The sequence below is a fragment of the Neodiprion fabricii genome, chromosome 4 (assembly GCF_021155785.1).
Source record: "Neodiprion fabricii isolate iyNeoFabr1 chromosome 4, iyNeoFabr1.1, whole genome shotgun sequence".
NCBI lineage: Eukaryota > Metazoa > Arthropoda > Insecta > Hymenoptera > Diprionidae > Neodiprion > Neodiprion fabricii.
In genome coordinates, this window is record NC_060242.1 from 15,182,761 (window position 1) to 15,199,077 (window position 16,317).

The 16,317-nt window shown below is 36.3% G+C and overlaps 2 protein-coding genes across 4 annotated transcripts; one reads left to right on the top strand and one right to left on the bottom strand.

Moving 5' to 3' along the window:
• Window positions 1-413: 413 nt before the first annotated feature.
• Window positions 414-8,314, bottom strand: LOC124179666 (phosphatidylinositol 5-phosphate 4-kinase type-2 alpha). 2 transcript variants are annotated; one of them, XM_046564322.1, is made up of 9 exons: window positions 7,927-8,314; window positions 6,710-6,807; window positions 6,178-6,288; window positions 5,625-5,819; window positions 3,384-3,522; window positions 3,008-3,307; window positions 2,726-2,904; window positions 2,371-2,513; window positions 414-2,168 (listed from the first exon to the last, which is right to left on the bottom strand). In XM_046564322.1, exons 1-9 carry the CDS (start codon window positions 8,062-8,064, stop codon window positions 1,981-1,983), a joined length of 1,491 nt encoding a protein of 496 aa, XP_046420278.1. In that variant the 5' UTR covers window positions 8,065-8,314; the 3' UTR covers window positions 414-1,980. The 2 variants fall into 2 exon arrangements, with proteins under 2 accessions (XP_046420278.1, XP_046420279.1); XM_046564323.1 differs by lacking the exon at window positions 5,625-5,819.
• A 1,559-nt stretch (window positions 8,315-9,873) lies between these two features.
• LOC124179670 (serine/threonine-protein kinase 16) lies at window positions 9,874-11,936 on the top strand. 2 transcript variants are annotated; one of them, XM_046564332.1, is made up of 6 exons: window positions 9,893-10,166; window positions 10,250-10,484; window positions 10,555-10,759; window positions 10,853-11,007; window positions 11,124-11,258; window positions 11,354-11,932. In XM_046564332.1, the coding sequence occupies exons 1-6, from the start codon at window positions 10,057-10,059 to the stop codon at window positions 11,468-11,470; spliced, it is 957 nt and encodes a 318-aa protein (XP_046420288.1). In that variant the 5' UTR covers window positions 9,893-10,056; the 3' UTR covers window positions 11,471-11,932. The 2 variants fall into 2 exon arrangements, with proteins under 2 accessions (XP_046420289.1, XP_046420288.1); XM_046564333.1 differs by lacking the exon at window positions 11,124-11,258 and having other exon boundaries at window positions 9,874-10,166; window positions 11,354-11,936.
• The last annotated feature ends 4,381 nt before the right edge of the window (window positions 11,937-16,317 follow it).

The window sequence follows — 16,317 nt, forward strand, 5'->3', positions numbered from 1 at the left end:
TCTTCTCTCTCTCTCTCTCTCTCTCTCTCTCTCTCTCTCTACAACAAATATGTATATATATGTATCTCTATAATGACACGAGTTAAAAGAAACTTCACAGATTAATAAACTTTATGTATTATGAGATACGTAGTGTGTTATAATATTTGTGTTATTTTACAAATCACAAAAAAATGTTACATTGCTGACTGGATTAATTTATGGCAGTGAAGCTTGAAAAAACATTCAGACATACTTTGTATAAGCACAATGGGTATACCAAAAGTAATGTCGCAGTATTGATCTACCTGTACTCTACAATTAGTAACAACACTTTCCCATAGAAAAAGGTTACATCAATGTTGCCTAACGTAGATAGGTCAGTTGCTGAGTGCAAGTTTAAAGCTGGTTAAAGCATAGAAGTGACCGTTTTAGGAAATTACTTGCTTCTTTGAATTGCAATAAGGATATTAGATTAGAATGATTCAATTCACCTCAAATTACAAACTGACTGCTCTGCATAGGAAAAAGCTTAAAAACATTATTCAAACAGTCATGAATGTTTTTTTGTTTTTCATTTGGGCTCTATTGTTACATAAACGAACCATCCTACAGATTATTGAAAAAGCTGGATAAATTCTTAGATCACACATCAATTAATTTGTCTGTTGTGTAATAAAGTATGTTTTAAAAGTTTCGATATGAAATAAACTCAGCACAGATCTTAGAAAAAGAGGAGTATTGCAAACTAAATTGGTCTCTCAAATCATAAGCAATATTGAAATTTAGCCAGGATTCTTTGAATATACTTGACGATATTTTATTTGCATCAATATATTTAAAATAAGAAGCCATGTAGCTAGAGAAGACTATAGAGAAAATATTCCACATGGCCTAAAGAATTAACTGATGAAATCTTTTAACACAAACTCTATATTACATCAAAGCTCGCAAGTATTATAACATTCACACGCACATATTTGTATACATACATAAATATATATATATATATAGTTTAATAATTTTTTTTTCAACAACTTTGTCGAAACTCATATCAGTATTGTAGTATAGAAATCGTGAAATTAGTTGAAACAAATTATTTTTATATTTAATAGTAAACGTACATCGTGCTTCCGCGCATGCTCAACAAAATCAAAGTGAATTTTTGTCAAGCAAAAAATGTGCTCAAATAACATTATTATATATTTTGGTCTATCAACATTTGCGCTTTCTTACACCACCTCATGGACAGTATGATTAAAGTATGATAGACCATGTTTCGTGGTCAGGTACGGGAAAGAAACTTTGATCATGCAGTAAAATCGAATCATTTACGAGTTTGCATGATGCAATGTTTGGACAATGAATAATAAGATTGAAAGGATCCGATGAAAGAAAGTTTGAGATATTATAATAACGTATAAAACAATTTATCTACAATGTTGTACATCACCTATTCAAAAACGTGTATACATATCATTTGATGGCTCAATTCAGATTTGAAATGGCTGAATTTACGTTCTGCAGCTGTATAAATAACAATGAGAGAACTGTAACGATTTGAATTGAACACAAACTGAAATAGAACGGTGGTGCGACAGACAAATATGACGTGACTTATTCACGAGGCTCTTTTTGTATTCGAAAAAGTATTGATTATGTAAAGAGTGAAAAAAAGTAGCTGGATATTGTAAAGATTTAACATTGGCTACTGTAAATTTTTACTTCAACTACGAGGCTTCGAACATTATGAAATCACTGTATCACATATAAACAACCCCATCACAAAGAATTGAATTTGCAAAATAAAGTGATTGACAATACAATTAAATGAATTGTAAAGTTTAATTCAACTTTTTTACACGTGTATAATTATTTCAAATTTCTGTTTTAATCAATCAATGTTAAAATCTCTCGAACAAAGGAAATAAAAAATAATCACTTCCGAATGTTGTTTTTTCTCAAATTATATGTATCCTGAATTTGATCAAGTATCTGAGCTTATTCTATCGCTTTACTCATGAATTCGATGAATCGTTTCCCGTACTGTTCCGGATCGCAAGTTGATATACCGTCGACATTTGCACCGTACTTCACGGTTTTAGCTGCCTTTGCGGCTTGTTTACGCACGCCATAATGTGTGAGTACATCTATGATGGCCAAAAAATAAATTTCCTTCGACGGGGCACCTGAAAAGAATGTAACAAAGTGAATGCTTCTCACCCAACATCTGTCCTTCTCTTTCTTTTTCGCATTTCACTATACATATTGTGAACAACAGGATTCTGTATAATTTTTTTAATACAACTCATTCCCCAATTTATGTCCCAATAGCCTATTAATAATATTTGCTGAAATGTTAGTCGGATCAGTTATTATTAGAAATCTCACCATCTGAACTTGGGATTGCGTATATATCTAACTCAGGTATGATAGCGCCTTCATACTGTAGACTGGAATCTCGCATTAAAGCGGTATGCGGGGATTCTGGGGGAGTTGACATCCCTGCAACCGCAAAGCCGCCCAACTGCCGGCTACCAAAAAAAAAAAACGCATTACAATATTGTCGTGAAACAAGATTCTTAACTGTAAATGTATGAAATCAAAGACTAGATTCTATGGTGAATATGCGTTTGAGAATAGGTGCCAATTCGAAAATAAATTGCATGAAATTCATAGGCATTATATCACTCTTTCAACGATCATTTATGAAAGAATAAAGTCCGAAGATAACTTTAACTATTACCATTCTCCCGTAGGGCCACGAGTATCTTGGCCGCTACCGGATTCACTATCGTCTTCTTCTTCGCGATTGTCTTCATCAGCTTCTCTCTCGGCACGTTCTCTGTTTTCTTGTTCTGCTCGTGCACAGTCGTGAACACCAAGCAACAGCGAGTAATCCATCAGATTTAAGTGTGTCAAAAACTGTATGCAAATGGAATAACGTTTATGGAACGCTTTGGACTTTTATTATTGAAAGATACTGTAAGCAAATTTAATCATTAATTATCAACATCGAACTACTAACGCCGACATCAGCTGTTAACGTATCTATGAGCTTTCTCTTTGCCTCTTCCCCTATGTAAATTTTCATTCCTTCTTTGACAAAATCGTTGTCTTTGTATGTCGGTAAATCTTTTTCCTTTTCTTTGTCAGAGGCTTCTCTGTCCACTGTCGATCCTTTCAAATCAAATTTCCGGTGCGTGGGAAGATGATTTGAGAAAGCATTTCTAATGGCAACAAAGTAATGCTCATCTCCGTCAACCGTTAAGCGATACATGCCCACATACTGTGGCAGCAACGTTTTTCCATGCCTTTCAACGATATACTGGAAAATTATAATTAAGTTAACAGGCATTTTCAATTCTGTTGTCAAATGGTGAAAGAGTTGGAAATTGACTCACTGGATGGTATTGCTTCAAAAATAAATGCATTCTTTCTACCTCTTCACTCGTCAAAGTCTTGATGATGAATAACTTGTCGTACGATTGGTAAAACTTGGCGCCACTCTTACCTGATGAGTCATAGATAACTGGTTGAGATCTAAAATGCAAGATAAATTTTACGCAGTTGTTTCATGCTTTCAACATCATCTTTAATATAAACAGGTTCAAAGTGCATCAAGCCAAATTAACATAATATAATTATGACAATGATCTGAGGGGATCAATGGTATATACTTGGCTGAATAAAATTCAACTTCAATGCATGCACAACTGACATAATTTAGCTATTATTTATTTTACTACTATAATGTTATTGCCATCATTCCTTGGTTAATTAATAAAGGATTACCTCTGTAATAAAAAAAAAAATAAAAAATTACCGTTGCCAAAATTACCAAAGATTCCAAAACAACTGTATAGAGAGTACAAGAAAGATGAAAAGTTTTGTAGATTCTCAAATAATTCAGTAAACATCAAGGAAAGATGAAGTCAATTACAAGAGTATCAGCATCTAAAAATAGCAATTGATTCTGAATTCTGCCTACTATCCAAGACATCTGTTCAAAACTGGAATATTCAAATGCTGTATAAAAAGTGATTGGCTGCCGAAATAGATTATCGTAACTTATGGGGTTACATCCGGTCCCAACTTTTCAATAATCGTTTTTTTTTACATGTTACTCTAGCTACATCTTTTAAGCATATTTGAGTCCAAAACCAATGTCGAATTTCCGAAAACTGAGAAAGTTATGAGCACTTAAGTGAAACAATGCACAATCGCTCTCTATAGAGGACGCCGTTGTGCGTCTGAATACAACCAAGTCAAGGCTAGAAAGATTAGCCTGTCAGAAAGCTGCACTTGCGGCGGATGGCCTCCTATATGCCCCAGAAATCGTGTATTATGGGTCAGACTAATCCATTTCATCTCATACAAAATCAGCATCAAAACCGCAGTCAAACGCCTTTATCTCGAAATTAAATTTTCCGCCATGGTGGAGCTTCTAACTAAACATCATTCAATGGATTAACATCAATTTTTGCATACATATTCTTTTTACGATTTTGCATGCACTCATGATTGGATTTTTTGATATTTTTATCGTTTTATAATGACACCTAAAATACGAATCCATTTTCAATCAAAAAAGCAATAATTTTATTGAAATTGTTACATCTTTTGCTTTTTTGAGAATTTTCATAATCCCGATCGTAAATGTGTAACCATTGTTATTTATATTAAAACACATTTGAAACTTTTTATTTCAGATATGGCCCTTCGTAGTTACAACCTCCACCACTTATTGTTAGTCCTGCGAGAACTACAGAAGTTGGGCACAATTTTTGTAGCTCTTGAACGCCTTTGTTTCTCGATCAAAAAAATTACCTATAGGTGCTGACTAATGATACGTAATCATCATCCGAAGATTAAATAAATCTACTCCCTACTTGGCTCGTGAAAAAATCTCAAAGATGTATCTGCTTTGCGAGCGTATGACCGAATGTAACCCCTTGTAGACTAATTTCCTTTATCCGAATCTGAAAGGAATTAGAAGGATGAGTAAACACTGTAATTCTTGCATGCCAACGATCACAGTTGTAAGTGCTGTGTCAAATATTATAGCAGAATAACACTGATCAAAATTATCAACAATTTGTTTATGATAGTATTGAATGAATAAATAAATCAATGGAAAATTATGAATGGTACCAATATTGTTAGTTGTACAGCCATTACAAATAATATTTGTAGATATCTATGTACTCTACTTTTGTTAGTAACTCAATGTGAAACAACGACATTTTCGTTGCACGAACACGACCAAAATAACTTGATGATTTGAGGTCATGTGTAATTCATTACTATTTCAATAATTTATTTTATAATTTCATAATTACAACCAATTTATAAATGTGAATCACATCTGTCAAGTAAGTATACGCGTACAGACACCTTTTAAATTCTCATCTCTGCTGATTAAACTTCCAACTATGCCAGGCTTTGCGACAATCGGTTAGTTCTCTTACAAAAATGATGAGTTGTGTTAGTTGGTGCTCGACTTGGGCGTGCGTGGCAAAAGGTAAGAAAGGAAATTGAAAAGGATAACGAAATAATGAAAAAATAATCAAACTAAGAAGTTGTCTCTTCACGTTAGCCACAAACGACACGCACAGAAAAACTCATGTAAAAACCTAGCTGACCTCAAACGTTTTGGTTTAAGACTGTAGGCACGCTGCGGCTTAGAAAGAACTGGAATATGTGAAACTGCAGAAGGAGGAGGGGATAAAATAATCGAGGGAACTGTCGCCGATCGCTGCACCAATTGCCGAGTCCTTCCAACGGCAGTTGCCGAGTCTGGCCGCCGTTTAGCTCGCGAAGGATTAAACGTCCGACATCTATTAGCAAAAGTCATTTAAACTCAACAATCATAAGTTTTTGTTTGCCAGAATATTTACTGGGCCCTCATAATAGACTCTAATATGTCAAATTAAAGAACGGTGTGGCTAAGGACATCGGTAGACATTGAAATATAACAAAGATATATACAATCTCATGCTCCAAGCTGTAACAGGTAGCTCATCTTTCGTTACAAAGCATAAATCTATAGATCTGTACAATTGCTATCACTTGCTCATGCATCCAAGCCCCTGGATATAAGATTGTATAGAAAAGAAATGTACATGTATATATGTATACATATATTCATTTGCCTTCCCAATATAAGTTTTTCCATGTTATCCCAAGACATCTCACCTTGTCATAGAGTCCTTGTAGTCCAAGTCGTCTATTCCAAACCTTTCTCGCAGATTTCTAAAGACCAGCGGACAGTATTCTTTGATTTTAAAGTGAGACGGCATGTTTTCTCTGGAATAATAACCAATGCAATAATTATCCGAGTATATCAAAGTAAAATTCTTCAGCATTTGCCTTTGATGCGGTCATTAATTGCCGCTTAATTTGTCAAGGTATTTGATTATTTCCAATCTTGGTAGGCCAACTGCTTGCACGACCTCCACAATTAACAACGTTAAAGTACCTACCCTCCTTAAAAATCACAGGCGGCGACTGAGATTTAAATTGAAAATAACTCAAGTACAGACCTTAAACATGCGGCCTTCGGATAAATTGGCACGACGAGCATTACATTGGTATAATTGTTCTCAAAATGTGAGATGGAAGTTTGAAACTCTGCCCATGAACAAAGAGATACAAAGTATGTACCAAATAGAAAACCTAGAAACAGGTCTCTTATCTCATGATTTATACACAGGACACTAGAACTTACTTATTGAAAAGATGATTGTCAACTTTCAATTTGCTGTAGGCCCTAAAATCATCGGGAAGCAGCATAACTGGTATGTTGATATGGCTCAACTCATTTATCTGTTGGATAAGAAAATAAATAAATATTAACATACGACCTTTTTGATTATCTACTAAAAAAAATCAAAGTAATACATTAAAATGTCGTTAGTGAACAGGCTATTCTCTGACGTCGAGAATTTCATTTTCATATTCTAACAGGATTGCTCAGTTCATGAAATCTGATTTCTGAATATTGCCACAGCAGCTATTCCTTTTCGTTTTAGCCATTTAAAGCTGATCATACGCATGAGATAAGCAACGCCAAGTTAAAATTCAATAAAGAAGCGTTTGCTATCTCCTAGGTAGATTATGATGATGACATCCCTTTATCTAGCAGATAAGAAAAAATGCAATATCTATCAACCAATGAATCTGTTGGATAGCAGGACTGATATTTTTGACATACTAATTTAGACAATGCAAAGCTCTGTTAAATAGGAATGCATGTCGCGTGACATTATGTAGCGAACTTTAAAATTTTTTATTCGGTCAGTTTCATTAGAGTATATGACTACTTGTTGTTTTATCGACTTACAAGTAAAAACACTTTTTTTTATAATTATATAAAGCCATTGAAAATTGCAGACAGGTATTATATCACGTGTACAGCTGTCGGGCAACAAATCTTTATATTTCATACGCGGCACAGTTGCATAATGCATCCGTCTCTGTTGTACGTACATTAAAGATATGATGATAAGCAATATGTATATACTTGTACGTGCAAAGAAGTACTGTCATTTATGAAGTAGTCATCAAACGATGCATATCATTTAAATAATTAACCAGAGGCTTAGCCTAGCCAGGGGCATGAGTTTGCGGTATCATTCATTCGTGCAACTCAAATACAGTACATGGCATTAATAAGAATTTGCAGAGACGAGAAAAGAACGGGAAAGGCATTAACGTATAAAGTATAGATAAGAAATTCATTGCCTTGGCCAATTTTGTGTATGATAGAATAATAAAATGATTGGTCGACACGCGTCGGGTTTGGCTATGCACGGCAACTTTTTTGTCAACAGCTTCACGCGGTATCGAGCTTATAAAGATTCATGGGAAAGTAAAGTAGGTATATGCGACCTATCATCTGAACTACGTGTTGTGGAGAATGAAGAAGTAATCGTGATACATTACCGTGTGATTGACACCCCACATAAGCACGCTAAGCAGCGGTTCATTCGCCCAAAATAATTTCACCTTTTGATGCTTAACACGAAAGTGTTTCTTTTTGAGCTTGCTTAGCCCGCTAGAAACTTGCGGTACACTCGACATTTTTCTTTTTTTTTGCTCGTCAATTTTGTTTTGTCTCCCAATGTGTTACGAGTCTTGTCCAGGCGTCAGTCGTCAGTCAATAAACTTTTTCAACGGTGAATACAGATTTATTAGTCATTGAACGCTAACATATTAACTCGAAGCTTCCTTTCGAGACGACGCAAATAAAACTCTGAATCAGACTATGTACTGCGAATTGACAGAACGAAATTAATCTCAATAAACCTCGCTGCGGAAGAGTTCGTGTGCGACTGAGCTCTATAAAAATGGCAGAAATCGGCCTTGCCCATGTTCCCCCTATCGGATAGTTTGAGAAATTAAAAATCGAGATGCAGCTCAAATGCTCTCATTGGCTGCTTGGTACGCAGCGACGGGGGAAGGGGGGTGGAGGCTACTGGTCGAGTGTGGCGGGGGGGGGGACTTCTGCTGTAGGCTGTACAACCAACTGCTGTAGAAAGTAGGTTCATTTCTACTTCGAACAGCAATTCTCGTATATGACAAAGTACTGAAGAAAACACCGAATCATTGACTAATCTGAGCATTTTTGCTACTGCTACGTCTAGCTGTTTGCTGCATGTAAAAAAGCAGCCTTACACACAACAGTACTGTAGTGGTGGATTTTCGTTCGTAAGAGATAGCTCGGAGGTGAAGGGCTGTATCTTTCTACTAGTTACTGCGTATGCGTGAGACAGTTTAAGCAAAAATGTGATGTCACTGATTTACAAAATAAAACGCCTGCGATAAGGGTGTATAAGCTTTTTGAAAGATTGTGCCGGTGCGAAAGAGACAGCACTTCACCTCCGAGCTATCTCTCTCGGCTGAAATCCAACCACTGATATATATATAGATATAGTGTATATATATGTATATCAGTGAATCCAACCCGTAGAGCCATGTAGTGATGTTGTTTAGTCCAGTGGTATCATGGTATAAAACAGTGGAATCGTCGGCATCTATAGGGCCAACGAACTGAAGATATACCTATAATTTAGTCAAGGTCTTTAGTCAACGCTATCGGCTATGCCGTGTCATCACGAACTTTATGAAAAATAATGACATTCACTGACGGTGCAAGGTCACACGTGCCAACATACGACTTTATACCTTTACGTCCAAAATTATTTTTTTATAACATAAATAATGTTTAAATTCCTCCGGAAGTCGGCGCATCTTTACGTTTCAAATGTTTTAGAAGCATTTGCGGGGAAAAATGACGGATGTAACCTCATACCGTTAAGTTGGATATAATTTTTTGGAAAAATATAAAATTTTATAAATTCTTCCCGAAATCGATAAATCATTATGTTTCGTAGGTTTTCGTCGTTTACGAAAAATAAACTAAAATAGCGGATGCAACCTTATACCATTTACAAATGTGATAAACACAAATATTGACGGTGCCGAAGAGCGTATCCACCAAACATAAGGCCTTTTACCTACATTTATTTTTTCGGCCTATTCTAGTGTAAATAGGCGTTCTGAGAGCCTTTGTAGCGGATATCGCGAAAAAAATTTATACGCCTTTTCACCACCAAATTCGTCTTTTTGGCGCATACGTCCATACACCATTAGACATGCGATATAATTCAATTTGAATGGGAATTCATCCAAATTTCAGCTTATAATCCGGTGATTTTTTTCCGAGATAACCAAATACCATAAACTAACTCTAACACAGATGGGGAAACTAATAAGAAAGTTGTGTCACGCTTTTTGGCACGCATGACGTTTATGACTGAATTAACCATAGGCATTTATCGGCCGACGATATACACATACGTTAATCAGCTGTGCCGGCACTACGGCTTGCGTACTGACCTGCTACTGCTGTAGGTAGCGCTAGGCTGCTACCTGGTTGCTACTCAAAGACTCCTTTCTGCTTGTGACAGCGAAATCTGTGTAAGCATCTGGCGCTTTGAAAGTAGTTACCCAATGATTAAATATTATTATTTATTTGAAATTTGATTCTGTGTTAATTATGTATCGTTAAAAATGAACAGTCTTGGTTTGAGTTTGATTTTAAAAATGGGGTGCATTTGCGCCAAGGAAACATTCACTGTTAATGGGAGGAAATACACTGTGCGTGAACATCTTGGAGAAGGGTATATTTGCATACATATTATTACTACTACAACCTTAGGGATTGTGATTATTTCTGCATGATATAATCGTCGTCGTTTTCTAGAGGATTCAGTACCGTCTCTTTGGTCGAGGATTCTCTTACGCATAAAAAATATGCCGTCAAGAAGATTGTCTGCCACGGACCGGAGGACCAAAGATTGGCCTTGAAAGAAATAGAATACCATACAATTATAAAACACCCAAATGTCATAGAATGCATTGATTCAACACACAAAGGCACTGCTGATCCAGTAGTTAATGCTACTAGTGAAGTGCTGCTCATTTTACCCTATTATCATGTAAGTTGGACGTTTCATCTTCTTTCGAAGAGGTACTTCGAGATCAAAGCTAACGTCGAATGTAACTTAGAAAGGCACTTTGGCCAACGAATTGGAGCGGCGAGGAAAATCATCCGACTACATGAATCCTAACGAAATTCTTGAGATATTTTTACAAATATGTGACGGAGTCAAGGCGTTCCATGAAGCTAAGCCCGAGCCTTTAGCGCACAGGGATTTGAAAACTGCAAACATTGTTCTTGGCGAAGGGCTTACCCCAGTGATTATGGATTTGGGTAAACTTTCTCTTGCATCATAATAGATAATACAGATATAATTTCACCGGATTGTTATGGTTGTAGCCATGTTTTTCAATAATAATTTTGTAGGATCAGTAGCACAAGCCCGGATCAAAGTATGCGGAGCACATACGGCGCAAACGTTACAGGACGTTGCCGCTGAAAGGTGCTCGATGCCTTATAGAGCACCAGAATTATTTAATGTAGACAGTTACTGTATGATTGATGAGAGGACGGATATTTGGGTACGTTACTATTATATAATGTTATATTCAAGAAAACATGTACTATCCAAATTCACTTGGCTTATTACGAATATTAGAGTAAATAATTCAAGTTGAGACGTTCATTTTTGTTATAGTCGCTTGGCTGTATTTTGTATGCACTTTGTTATTTCAAATCACCATTTGATACCGTGTATGAGCGAGGGGACAGTGTAGCGTTGGCTGTGATGAGCGCTAATATTTCATTCCCTGAAAGTGCCCCATACAATGAGGTAACTGATTAACCGACTGAAATAATATTTTAACAAAAGTACTGTTAATTTCGTAGTGTGTTTTTGTAATGGCTCGTTTATGGTCCTTGTTACAGGATATTCAGCAATTAATTCTTTCGATGTTGAAAGCTAATCCAATGGAAAGACCTTACATCTATAGCGTTATTGAACACGCACACGACGTTTTGGCAAAACTAGAGGGCAGGGTCTAATCCTTATCGAAGACTATGCCAACTAATTTTCCTGTAAATGATTGCAATGACGATGGATTACTTGGATATTTTCCTAAAAAGAAAAACGAAAATTAAAATTTTCAAATTCGGTAAAGACTAAACGAACATCCAGGATATCTTATTCCAACAACGTTGGACAGTAACCAAGAATTGATCAAACTGATGATTCAGTTACGGATATTCATTCAGTACGGTCCAATTCATGCCTGAGATGAATGAATGTACTATAAATATCATTAAGAATGTTATTCCTGTTCATGATCACAGAGCATGAAACTGTCGGAGAGTTAAATCAATTATTGAACGGAAAATATTTTTTCACAAAATCGAAAAAATAAGATTGGTTAATGTAGTACACACATTCCATGCTGTAAGATTTATTGAGCGATATATATTATGTAATATAATATAGTTGATAAACATATTTTAATATATAATTCCGAGAAAAAAAAATATCATTCTTTGAAGCAATTTACGATTAGCGTCCTTTCGCCAGTTTAATTTATAACGGATGAAAGATCATCAGACATTTTAGAAACTATTCGTGTAAGTTCAGTTATCGTGGAAGCTTAAAGCATATACTATAGGAGGTAGCCACGCATGTACAAAAAGTGTGGCGGAGGGGTAAGGGAGAGAGATGCCATTATAAACTGTTTCTCTCACTCTGTACCTGATTCGTCGATACGTTTCCTCTCAGCCATTCAAATGCAAAGTGAGAGAAACGGAGTATTCCTAGTATATATCTCCTTCTCTCATCACTTCGGTTTCAATTTTCGCTAGGTAGACGCAGCCCCCTGACACACGCTGCTAAAAGTGGTTTGCAAAATGTCCCTCGATTCTGCCGCCAATTTCCACTACTAGTAGCGCTAGTAGTTACCTGACGAGCTTGCGCGCGGTCAGCAAGGGCAGCGAGCCACTGATATATATATACACTGGATTGGATTTAAGCGTGGTGCCGTCACGCCAATTGAACGGTAGCCATTTTGTACAGATTCTTGTCACTTCAGATATATATAAATATATACGTGATATATGCATGTGTATATAACCGATTGTGTTGGAAAATTACAGTAACAATTATTGAGGTAACAATGAGTACCTGCGTTTTTTGCAAAACAAAGCAATCAAAATATTGTGGGCGATCATTTCACAAGTGAGTATACAACGCTGAAGCGTTCTGCAAATGATAACTTGCAGAGGTTATGTCAGCATACGAAGTATTTACTAATTATATTTAACGAGTATTATAACGTACGAATCGTGTCAGTAAAAATTCACAATATTTGAATTATGAACCGATCTTATTATAATTGAAATTGAAAACTTTTTCTTCGTGTGAATGGATTGTGGATTGATACTACTAATTATATTACGGTTGTGGTTTATCGCACGCTACTCTATAAAAATCCCTTAACATTTGCAAGGAATGTTTTATTCTCCATATTTTTGAATAAAGTTTTTACTCACCCAATTCGATATAATTTAATTCAAAACTTTTTTTTACATGTCTTAAGCTCCACTTTGATGCCAATGGATGGTAAATGGATTCCCTAACGGTTGAATTAGTGTTATACAAATTTTTGAATAATCCTTATGGAATTCAGCCCACCATCGGATAAAGGATAATGGACGGAAACTTCTTAGAATTGAGGACTTCTTTTGAACATAAAGAAAAATCACGCTTAAATACAAGTTTTTCGTCATATTATTTAATGATCTTTTACATCATATAATTGTAAATAATAATATACTTTCGAAAAAATGATTTGTTCTCCATTTAATGTATCAAACATTATTTTACTCGTCAAAAACTTTTTTGTGTGACGAATATATCGTTAGATTTAAATAGCATATTTTACGCAGTTCAAATCTAGCGCGCATTCTGTGACAACTTTCTGTACAAGATGGCGGAAATTCAAGTGTTCAATTGGACACGCGAGCTTACACGTAGAGTATACGGTAATATCCAATCCAGTGTATATATATATCAGTGCAGCGAGCGTGTCAGAAGTCAACTAGCGCCGGGTAGAGGAACTAAAAAACTGGGACAAAACGCATACAATTTTTTAGTATACGAGCAGTGGTGAGTGTCAGGGGGCTGGGTTGACGGCATGGGTGGCAGCTACCTACAGTAATATCTGAGGATGAAAGTCTCCAAACGCTGCGTAATAGTTAGACAAAGTTCGATAAGTCAAGCATTTTCGATCTTAAGAAGTCTACTATCTTGTTTGGCAGGTAGTCAATGACGGTGTCATGGAGACTAGAGGTAAGGATTCGAACGCAATGCTAGCAAAATGACTGAAAGTGATGAACGATCCGCAAGATGTACCTGCCTGGCAGCGCTACCACTGCGGGCTCCGTCAGCGCGGTGATCATGAAGCCAAGAGTAAATAAAAGGAGCCCGAACGCCTATAGGAAAAGTATTATTACAAAGGGTGAAATCACCCGTTTTGCCCACTTTTAATGATCTAGTAGTCATCATAGATAAAAGACGTTTATAAACCTCTTATGTCTTTAAAAAGAATAAGGTTGCTGCGTCAACTAACATTATTGTAAAAACAGTCTTGTTTCAGATTTAAAACCAGAAACACGTACCCTGCAATTAAAGCTTTTTCACGACATGTATTTACGCCTTTGATTTTGGCTTGATAATCAAACTCACGAAACCATATTTATTTCCGTAACGTCCAAGAACGTTACAGTATTATAAACGTAGACCCTGAAAGTGGTGAAAATTTGGGTTCGAAATGCAGCCACGGGAAACGCTAGTGCTGCGAAGATAGGAGATGGGTTTGCGTATATACGACCGTGATTTACACGTCATTCTTGGCTTTTCGTCTGTGCACGTATAAACGAGTTTTGCAGAGATTTTCTTATTGTGATAAAAATCAGCGTCTTAAGGTGTAGTGAGTGATTGCCCCACATTATGTCTAAGCGTGTGAGAAAATGGTATTTTTTTAATTACATATGCTATTTTCAATACTTTATTAAATTGTAATTTACGGATTGAATAAAACGAACATGAAAGTGAGGTTAAAATTCATATATTGTCATGTGTAATCACAAATTTTATTTTGCGTTTATTTCTGGTAGCAGAGTGCACAATGGGGAAATATTATTCTTACCCAGGCTGCTGAACTGGGAGAGATGCCAGCAGAGCAAACTGCAAGCGCTTAGGACGACGGCAGCACAATGATAGCGTAAGAAGATGCATCACGAGTATTCTCGTACAGATGGCCTCGCTGCACAAGCTAATATTTCCACCAGGCAGAACAATTGCTCAGTATTACGAGGAGCTCGAGGCCGAACAAAAGCTGCTTAATAAGATGGGCGAGTTTCTTGTCGATCACCGGTGGTTGAAGGGATGTTTTTGAGAGTAGCACGTCGCAGGTGTTCAAGAGCTCGACCGATCGGAATGTCGTCACGAGCGCGCTTTTTGACTGTGTGGATATGAAAACTCGTCCGCCTAATATAACTTACGACTCGGAACGGAAAATTCGTGCCCATGATTGTTATTTCCGAAGCGTAAGTTGATCGTTGAGAATTTTTAGAGATTCTTTACAAGCTTGTACAATCGTAACGTGATGTTACAATATTTCCAGCGTACATTCGAAAAAAACGTCTTCCATACGAGGACAAGACGAATTTCGAGCCCGGAAGCGAATGTATCAAAGACATTATTAGACAATACATTTGGAGTCGGAAAGCCGTTTTTCAATCAGAACATATCACTGATTGAATTTGGTTTCATAGATTTTTTCAAAAAATTGTCACTCGAGAATGGGATGGAAAAGAAAAATGTAAAAAAATATGGTAGCCTTTACTAATGTGAGTGAACGACATACAAAATTTCGAGTCGAATCGAAAAGGGTGAGGGTCGGAGCCTGGTCGAATTCGGGTGGAATGCTCCATATAAATTATTCACTGAGAAAACATTAGTTTCATCGTGTTGAGTAGAAGAACAATTGAGTTCGTCGGGCCATCCGGAGCTGGACAATTCATGATAATGCGGTAATTGTCGAGGGTCTGCGATGAAAATTTCGCTCTTGGATGAACTTCGATTTAGGTAAAAATCGATTCATTTACACAGTTCCGCAGTTTATCGCATTGTTTATATTATTTATTGTTAAAAAATGTTTGTTTTGTTGTTTGAAAATGTTTGTTTCCTATCTGTACGAAAAAACACATTCGTATTGTGCAGTAAATAATAATTTTTTAATAAAATTGTCATGTTTTGTCGTTTAAAAATTTTTGTTTCCTATCTGTGTGAAAAAGGACATTCCTATTGTACACTAAATAATAACTATTCGCATTTTTTGTTGTTGTTTTTTAATTCATTTGTATTTGACGCGTAGTGTATAAAAATAATTTTTATTAATAAATATTTCTAGGGTTTAGGTCAACTCGACTTTGAATTATGCCCAAAAATATTATCTAGTTAACAAATGCATGATGACAGAATTAATTGACAAACGAACAATTTACTGTTTTTCTCATCTGTTTACGTATAACTGCGCTACGAATATGAATATTCTCTTCTCTCTTTTTTCTTATTCCGTCTCTGTCATCCTCTCTTGGGTACAGCAGCGCCAGCGGGTATTTCAGTAAAAATTTTCACTGCTTTCGTAGCCCACGTCCGCAGTACAGCGTTCGGGGCTCCATGGCGGTGATTTTGAATCGTCGATCCTCACGTATGTATCCTATTCGTAACCAGGCGCTGGTATCGCTTGCGGATACATCCCGAACTACAAAATCTTTCATCACCTTTACGGTTCACTTTTCGACGATTCCGCCCTATGCGTTCGGCCTCCTTACCTCTAGTCTCC